This window comes from Malaclemys terrapin, chromosome 2, assembly GCF_027887155.1.
Source record: "Malaclemys terrapin pileata isolate rMalTer1 chromosome 2, rMalTer1.hap1, whole genome shotgun sequence".
In the NCBI taxonomy this organism is placed as follows: domain Eukaryota; kingdom Metazoa; phylum Chordata; order Testudines; family Emydidae; genus Malaclemys; species Malaclemys terrapin.
The window spans coordinates 269,089,327-269,098,686 of NC_071506.1; the positions used below are offsets into that span (position 1 = coordinate 269,089,327).

Below are 9,360 nucleotides of genomic sequence, written 5' to 3' on the forward strand. Positions count from 1 at the left end.
ATAAATCCTTGAAACATGTGTTGTGAATATTGCAGCGCACAGCTGCTCAGACCAGTTAAATATTCTTCCTTCTATTTTCAAGCACTGTGGAGTATAACAGAAGCTCTGCCTGGACAACAAACATCGTATTGGTTTCCTCCTAGTCATTCTTAGCTTCACTGCTTTCCACACACAATTTTTTTTTATAAATATAGCATCTTCTCTAGTGAAACAATCACATCCATACACAGCATACAAGCTGATCATCATCAGTAAAAATGTGGCTCATGGGTTTATTAGATTATCTAACATGTCAGAGCTTCCACTGAAAATAGATTAAAACCATACAACAAAAGTACTAAAAGGCTCTTTATTTAATGTCTGTAGCTTGTCCATGGTTAGCACACCACCTCATTCAGAGAACCTGCTCAAGTGGATTTTTGAGGGATTATGCCAGTCTCACTCGTTTTTCCTGTAATATAATGAATATTTTTAAAATTCACTGGGTAAGATATCTTGGGTGAAATCCAAGCCCGTTGAAGTAAATGAGAAAGTTTTGCCATTGACTTAAATAGGGCCAGGATTTCATCCTTTGTTTCTAAACAAACTGGCTCCTGACAGCTGGAGTCTGCTCCCATGATCTTCACCTGCACCAGGCAGTGCATTGGGCCAGATTGGCCAGGATGCTTAAAGGCCTCTTACCATCGAGGCCAGGATTTTTGCTTGATTTGAAGGACCAGTGACAGTTTTAAGGTCTGATGTCTCATGAGACATGGTGGATAGAAACTAAAGCTTTCCAGTGATTTATAGCATTTTTTTCCTCTTTATCTTTGCTTCAAGATATCAGAGCCTGAAATCATGTAATTCTGATTCCCATCTTGTCTTCTCCTCCACCTTTTAAATTCCAGTCTGATTTTAATAGTTGCACCTCAAGAACTGATAGGTGGAGGTAATGCTATTCTCCATCTGAAAACTTGTCATTCTAGCAGTCCTAGGGCAGAAAGCATGTATCTGTACTTGTAGGTGCAAGTGACATGGCAGTTGCTAAAATCATGCTGGTGAAGTGGAGGCACAGGAAGAAAGCAAAACAGTAAGCAGCAGCCAGGACCCACACTTATGGTAAAAAGGGGGCAACAAGGACAGAGTTGATCCTAACCTAGATAGAAGGCATGGCTGTTGCTGGTTTATGCTTGAAGCATAGCATGCTGGCTCTTAACACAGCCTTCCCCCAATTGCTGGAAACCTTAGACTCCCAGGGTCAAACTTCATTAGCCACTAAATATACTCAGACTGGTCATTAACTCCCACTGAAATCAGCTGGAGTCTTTCCTTTGACTTCAATGGGAATTGTATCACGCTCTAGAAAGTAAAACACAGCTTTGAACTCATGTGCCTTTTGAAATACATTTCACGTAGCCTCAAATGGTTACAGGAAACTTGCCCCAAAGTTGATTAAAATACATCCATGAATTAGAGTAGCTTCCTTTGTGTAACAGAGATATTAAGTTTAAACATTCGCAGCCAAGGAACACCTGTGTATTTCATAACTAAATCAGGCATATGAAACAGATGTTTTCAATGATGCACCCCTTTTCTCTCACTCTATTGAACATACCAAATTAAGCTTCCACAACAAGTAAATACAGAAAAACTTGCTACACCGAATCCAATAGTAAAGATCCCACTGTTGATAGAGCCATAATGCAGAAGCCTTTTCTCATATCTTTACCGAGCGGTTATATTTGGGAAATAAGATTCATTTTTAGAGTTAAAATGAATCTCTGATTGCAACACAGATTCCATCTTCACCTCTGAAAAATAGTTTTTTCAGTAAAATAGCTGGTTTCACACAAAAACAAACAAACAATGAGGAGTCCAGTGGCCCCTTAAAGGCTAACAGATTTATTTGGGCATAAGCTTTCATGGGTAAAAAACCCCACTTCTTCAGATGCATGTTTCACACAGTCATGAGAAACCCTACTGCTAAAGGAGTTTGGCTTTGCATATGAGAATATGCAAATTAACGGTTCTGACATGCAAAGAGGAGCTAAGCAGGCACTGGGCTTCAAAAACCCTTCTGTGTCACATGGACTTCTCTGCCCTGCTCTTGCAAGCAACCTGCACCTGAGTGACATCACTGAAGAGAGGGTGAAGTCAGCCACATGCTGGAAAAGGACACAGCTGGAGACTCAGCAAGCCCTTGTGTGCTATTTACAAAATGACTGGCTTGGAGGGTGGGAAAGGAAGTGTGGGCAGAGTCTCTGAGGGCTGCTGAATTTCAGAGGCAATCTTTTATGAGCTCAATGAATCATTATGGTGATCTCTGTAGTTGAGAGTTTCTTTCAGCGTTCCCCGGTCTGCACAGGATGTGCTAAGTAGGGAAGGTGATGGCTCTTTAGAAGGGTTGCTGGAGAAGAGGGGGTTTCCTCCCATTTCCTGCTTGCTGCTCAGTGCTGTCTGGAAAACAGGTTCCTGAAGGCATTGTTGTAGTTTTTGTTGAAAGCTGTATAGATCAGTGGATTAAAAAAGGAATTAGAATAGCCGAGCCATAGAAAAATACTTTTCCAAATGGGTGGGATGTCACAGGAGCAGAGAGGGTTGATGAGTTCAGTGATGAAGAAGGGGATCCAGCATAGTACGAAGACCCCAATAAGGATGCCCACCATGAGGACAGCTTTCTTCTCCTTCTGTTCTCTCCACGTGTCTCCATCGGTCTGGAAGGTAACAGTGGCGTGGCGGACTGTGAAGACCATCTGGGATTGTTGGGAGGCCTCCTTCACCTGCCAGATGTGAGCACAAGCGTCAACATATGCACCCTGCCTGCTGCCCATCATCACACCAGGCTTACTGCATGTGTCAGCAAACAATCTACAGTACAATTGCAGTTATAGGAATGTGATAGGGCACACTGAAGTAGTTTGGGTCAACAGTGCAACTTTATTCTGTTTAAGAGATGTGAAGTATATGTCCCTGTTTTGGGAAAACAGGAGTTTTGAATAATGGAGATTATAAAAATAGCAGTGATAGTGGAAACTGCATATGCACAATTACTCCCACTATCACAATCCGACCATGTATATTTCACACGTTTAGCACAATCAGAGCAGTAGAGCTCTCTCTCACACACACACCCCTGCCTGCTTCTTCTGACTATGCTAGTCTGAGGGGCATATGATGGGGGAAAAGGAGAAAAATGCACTAGGAGAGCGTACAACATACATTATTGCCAAAAACAGTCATATAGCTCATTAATACACCAGCAAACCAGGAGTTCAAAGCATCCAGCCACCATTAGGAAACAATTTGCAAGGTTGTGTAGGTGCCTGCACAGACACATATTTCCCCTAAGACTATGTCAGGTTATTTTCCATATTCTGGGTGGTTGCCTACTGACTCTCCACCCCTAACTACTAAGGGGCCAGACTCACCTGTGAAACCCTCAGTCATACAAGTGAGCACTGACCCACAGGATTTCAAGGGGCTACTTCTGTGAGTCACTGCTCACTAGCCTGAATCAGAGGTTCACAATCAGGCTCAAAGTTCCTGCACAACATTTCCACTAGCACCCAATGACTGCACACTTGGCCTCCAAGTCTCCCTTCTAGACCTCAGTGCTCCACAGTCCTTGGGCAAGTTTCTCCCGCAGGGCTGGGCCAGAGCGGGGTCCCAGGGCCATGGACATCATCACAGCTGCCACCCAGCCCAGGCCAGCTGGTAAACCCCAGGCTCGACCCACCTCTAGCCCTTCAGGGGCGATGGGGGTGATGGAGTTGCTCTTCCGGGATCCGATGCGAAACTTGGCCGCCTTGTAGATCTTCCAGTAGACAAACAGCACGACGCAGAGTGGCAGGTAGAAGGCGCCGAAGGTGGAGAAGACCGTGTAGGAAGGTTCCTGGCTGACCTGGCACTCCTGGTTGCCCTCGGAGTAGGTCTCGCCCCAGCCGAAGAGCAGCGGGGCCAGGGCAATGACGGCGGAGAGGGCCCAGGTGAGGGCGATCATGGCATTGGAGATGCAGCGGCGGGCGCGCAGGGTGTACTCCAGGTGGCGGCTGAGGGACCAGTAGCGGTCCAGGGCGATGGCCGTCACGTTCCAGATGCTGGCCGTGCAGCACAGCACGTCGAAGGCGATCCACACGTGGCACAGCGCCCGGCCCAGCTGCCAGCGCCGCCCGGCCAGCTCGTGCACCAGGCTGAGGGGCATGACCAGCGCCGCCACCATCACGTCCGAGACGGCCATGGAGGCCACCAGGTTGTGGGGCACGCGGTGGAAGGCGCGCACCCGCAGGATGGTGGCCAGCACCAGCACGTTCCACAGGAAGGTGGCGGCGGCCAGCAGCGCCAGCAGGGTGAGCAGCAGGACGCCGAACACCGACAGCGGGGCCCGGCCGGGCAGGGCCGCCGGGGGGCCCCCGCCGCCGCTCCGGTTGGCCGCTGCTACCCACGGGGTGGCGGAGAGGTTCAGGGGCCCGTCCATGCTGCCCGCCGCGTGGGAAGGGGAGCGGAGAGCGGCCGCCAGCTCCCGTGGGACTCAGGGGGATTCAAGGCGCGGGCGGCGGGCTGGGAGCCGGCTGCGCCTCGGTGCCCGGCCCGAGGCAAAGTTTGGGGGGACGCGCGGCCATGGCGCTGGGCGCCGGCGGGAGGGAGAGTGACCGCGGGCTCGGCGCCGGGCTCCCAGCCTGCCCAGGGGACGGGAGACCAGCCCCGCTCGGGGCGAGCCCCGGCACCTCCGCGAGCGAGCCCTGCTGGCCCCGGCCTGCCGCGGAACCCCCCGCCACCCCGCCTGGGGCAGCCGTGCCCGGGCGCCCGAGCCGCGCTCCCTGGTGCAGGGCTGGGAACGGCGACGAGCGCAGTCCGAGCCGGCGGCGGGGCTTTATCAAAGAGGAGAATGACTCCGACGTCAAAACGTGGCCCATCAGCTGACGGCAACCCCCCTTCCCTCCAGTCCTCCCGGGCGAACGCACCCCTCGCTCAGCGAGAGCCTGCCTGCCTTCCCCGGCCGGATGGCGGTCCCTGCCTCCCTCCCTCCCTCGCTCGCTGCCAGGTGGAGGAGGAGCCCGCTTGGGTTCGGCACCTGCTGCTACCGCTGCTTAGCTCAGTGCCCTGCTGCTCCTCGCCCTGAAAGTCTCCAAGAACAGCCCAGGCTTCTTGCAGAGGACTGCACCAGCAGATGGTAAATGGATCCCCGAATTCCTTTCTCTGTGCTCAGCTTAGTGCTTCACGCGCTGTCACTGCTGATACGCACCTATTCATCTCATGCACCTCTTACCCTGTTCAGATAGGGTGCTGCTCTGCACCTGCTCGTATGAATAAACTATTACATGCCTAACGATTTGGATTGCTCGAAGAAAGGGGGTTATCTACAGTGAAGGATGCATCTTTCATTATAAGGGAGCAGGTATCCATGGCTTAGGTTTATAGGCACTTTAATCAAAGCTCTGCTCTACCCGGCAAGGTGCATATGCATGTAACCAACTGGTCAGGTGGGTTACCTGTGCATATATGAAAACAGAGTATTTCCAGTGGGCTTCAGCAAAGCAGAGACAAATTAAAGTGGTCTCCGATTTCAAGTGCATGGGTAAAAGGAGCTGGAGAATAAGAGCTTTTCAAAATCATGCTTAGTCATTTCAGTTTAAAGATGTTTATCTAGAGATTAGCTATAGGTAAGTCAACTCAGCCTTTTCAGTACTGCTTTTCTGCTAAGTGTTTGGGGCACCCATCATGAAAACATCCCACTTCATTTGTGCTTTTTCCTGGACTTTAATTTCCCCTGTTGTGAAATATAATTTTAAAATTCAAAAGAATTACACCTAGATGTTTTAAAAACTCAAAAGTTAGTGTATCCCTGGCAATGTCAATATACCCACATTGAATGTGTCTCACAGTACAGCATGTACCTAACAAGCCAACTAATTCGTGTAAGGGGTCAAGTGACTGTTTCTTTCAGAATCTCACCTTTTGCATATCCAGACTTTTAACTACTTGTGGTGACGACGCAGGAAAGGAAACAGAACGCCAGGTCTGTGGTAGCTAGAGAGCTTTACAAGCCTCTTGCAAAAAGCCTCCCAGGAAAACTTTTCCTGGGGGTTTTATTTCTCTCCTTGCTTTGTTTACAACTCTTCTTAGTGGTTACATTCCTGCGCATAGAAAAGCCGGGCAGTATACATGCACATAAGATAACGAACCCATCTCTTGAGCGCGTGAACACCAGCTGCGAGGAAACAATCAAATCAGCCAAATAAGTTTCCCAAACACAAACGCTGGATTGAAGGTCACTCCTGCCTCGTAGCCATGGGAGCAGTTTGCCGCGCCCGTGGGCTGGCGATTCGGGAGCTATGCGTCTCTACAACTACTAATTAACTTTTTATTAAAGCTAAACAGAACACTTCTTTGACTACTACAACACATTTTTGTATTGTTTTACTTACTTTTTTAAATTATTAGTTCTGTAACAGTAGTGATTATAGGCTCCAAATGAAGTCAGGCTCCCATTGTGCTAGGCACTGTACAGACACAGAGAGAGACAGTCAGTACCTTAATCCGCTTACAAACTAACTGGATAAGACAAACAGCAGGTGGGAGAAAGGAAATAAGTAAATAAATATTGAGGAAAGGTGATCAATACATTTGTGACCTTAATGCAATTCCATTGGATTTAGGAGAGGAAATAAAGATGTAGCAGTTCTGTAGAGATACACAACTGCACATTACCACAGGCAATAGCATAACTAAAAATCAAATGAGTATTTGGTACTACACATTTTTAACCTCATAGGTGATGCTCAACCACACAGTGATGCTCAACCAGTTTGTGATGAGCCCATAAGAGGCAATTATGATATATTTGTCTCATGATCCTTCTGTAAATTTCCTGCAGGATAGCCAACTAAAGGCAGACCACTGATGCATACACAAATGCACACATCACACCTGAAATGTGTTGTCCATATTCCTTTTAAAGTTTATTTTTTAAATAGCTTTATTAAAATGAATTATGCTTTTGAGAGCAACTAGCATGCTGGAGGTCCATCAACATAAGTATATTCCACCGTGTGTCACTCTTTTTTAGAATAATAGACACAGAGAGAAATATTAAGAAGAAATTGTATGCAGGAAGATGAGGTATCTTTAGCTTAATACATGAGCTTTGACAATCAAAGTTTCCAGTACAAACTATCAAGAATCTGCCAAGAAGACAGACGGCACTGATGGTAGGAAATGGATGGATCTGTAAAATGCAGTTGTTATTCTGACCCTTTTTCCTGATGGCAAATTGTAGAAGAGATTTGTTTCTCACAAGCTTTAGGCATTTTGGTGGCAAACTGGCATTGGTGCTAGTAAATTGTTGAAACTGTGGGAAAGTTTGTGATGTCACTAGACTGCAAATGGACTTCTTGATGTGTGTTCTCCTGAATGTCATTCTGCTTCATCCCAGGCATCTGATGACCTATATTTATATAAATCCTTTCGGACTGTGGCAATGTTCTGCAGAACACCAGAGTAGAAATTATATAAATTTTAAGACTCTTTTCTAACCAGTCAAGATATCATCCTGAAGGTCTGATTTCTTTACCCTTTTATGAAAGATGAAGACAGAAATCATTCTAAATAGTTTTCTGTGTTGGCCTTTGGGGTTCCCCAGTGCTCTCTCAAGTTGGTTTTGTTATTATAACGCAGCGTAAACCTGCATAGTAATGAAAGAACCATTGACGTCAGAAGTAAAATGTAGATGTCTTCTAGGGGATATTTTTTCCCCATCTCTAGTCCCTTAATCCTCGTTTCTTGATATGCAATTTAAAGCTTTCTCGTTACTTGGCAATACCATTTCCTGAACAGCCACTCCACTACTGCTTTGTCTACCTGCCAAGTGTTTCTGTTGGCATAATCGACTTATCAGTGTGTTGCCTTCCCACATTGTGGATTGCTTTCAGGAGAATAATCTGAGATCCAGGAGATGGATCTGAGATGCACCAGATTCACAGCCACATTTTTTCCTGTAGCTATGGAATGTGTGCTTCCTTGCTTGACTCTTAAGTAGAGGTTGTCAGTTCTCATCAGACTTGTAGATTTTTCTGTTGCAGCCTTTTGATATTGTGCAAATTGCTGTTCATCTGAGTAAGTTAAACACTCTGTGTTCTGAAATCATAGTACTGAGACATGGTGAAGTACCTTCATGGATGCATTTCATTAGTGGGTGAAGTGATACCTGGGTAAATTTTGTGAAGCTATTTATTTAGACATTTAGATCAGTGCCCACCACAAAAGCAACTGGGAGCTTTATACAACTAAAACCAGTCATTCATAAGCTAACAACATATTAAACTGTAGGGTCTGATCATGCAAACTTTTTCTCACACTGAGTAATAATTGGGTCTACTGGTGAGTAGGGACTGCTTATACAAGTAAGAGTTTGCAGGACTGTCTCTCACATCCATAGACAGTAAATTACAGCAAATTCCATCAATACATCCATGTAAAGATGTGTTTTTTCCATATATTATGTATGTAAGTACTATGAGACATTTCCTTCTCACACATTAAAAAAACAAAACAGGAAAGCTGTAGGGGGAAAGAAAACTCCATAAGGTTTCCATCACAGGGTTCTCTTCACACTATCCCATCTGGTGGGAAGGGGACAGCGCGTGGATTTTGGAGGCCAGCCCCAATCCCCCAAACTTGCATATTTTAGGAATACACAAAGAAGGATATCCCCACTTTTGCATTGAGCCCGGAGCCATCCTTGTGGGCCCCTGGAAACACAATTTCTGCTGGAGCTGTTCTGCTATGGAGAAGACCTAAATGGAGATAATACAAAGTGTTAGCACCCACCAGGATTTCTTTGCAGAAATTTTGGATGCAGAGCAGAGGTTAGTGCCATGGTACACTCTCCTGTGCTGCTCCTCATGTCCCCAGCACCCCTTTACACAGATCCCCCAAAGGGGGCAAATAAGTAGGGCCCGTTGTGGGGACAGTGCTGCAGAGGTGGTTCTGTCCTGCTTCTGCATGGAAGGCGGGGGGCTGTGTATGAGGAGATCTTTCTCCAGGCACAGATCTCTGGGAGATTAGACAAGTGCATGTGTGGTTCGATGGAGGCAGATTACAAAAGCCCACAGGTAAATCAAAAACATGGAGACTTGGGAGAAGGGTTGGAATCTGGAGGGAGCATTGGTCATTTAGCAATCATAAGGGAGAGACAAGAGAGAACATACGGGGGAAATCAAATCAGTATCTTAGATATCTGTATACTAATGCGAGAAGTATGGGGAATAAGCAGGAAGAACTTGAAATGCTAGTGAATAAGCACAACTATGACATAGTTGGCATCACAGAGACTTAGTGGGATAATATGGATGACTGGAATATTGATATAGAAGGGTAAAGCTT

At 46.5% G+C, this 9,360-nt stretch overlaps 1 protein-coding gene across 1 annotated transcript; it reads right to left on the reverse strand.

Annotated features, from left to right (window-relative positions):
- Positions 1–252: 252 nt before the first annotated feature.
- On the reverse strand, positions 253–4,540 carry HTR5A (5-hydroxytryptamine receptor 5A). The gene is made up of 2 exons (XM_054018614.1): positions 3,716–4,540; positions 253–2,759 (listed from the first exon to the last, which is right to left on the reverse strand). Exons 1-2 carry the CDS (start codon positions 4,451–4,453, stop codon positions 2,427–2,429), a joined length of 1,071 nt encoding a protein of 356 aa, XP_053874589.1. The 5' UTR covers positions 4,454–4,540; the 3' UTR covers positions 253–2,426.
- Between the last annotated feature and the right edge of the window lie 4,820 nt (positions 4,541–9,360).

What these genes read in the sequence shown, in the direction of transcription:
- HTR5A (XM_054018614.1), bottom strand. Translation starts at nt 4,453, where the DNA reads ATGGACGGGCCCCTGAACCTCTCCGCCACCCCGTGGGTAGCAGCGGCC. An exon ending in TCGCCCCTGAAGGGCTAGAG is followed by an intron (nt 2,760 to 3,715) that starts GTGGGTCGAGCC and finishes CACATCTGGCAG; the next exon opens with GTGAAGGAGGCCTCCCAACA.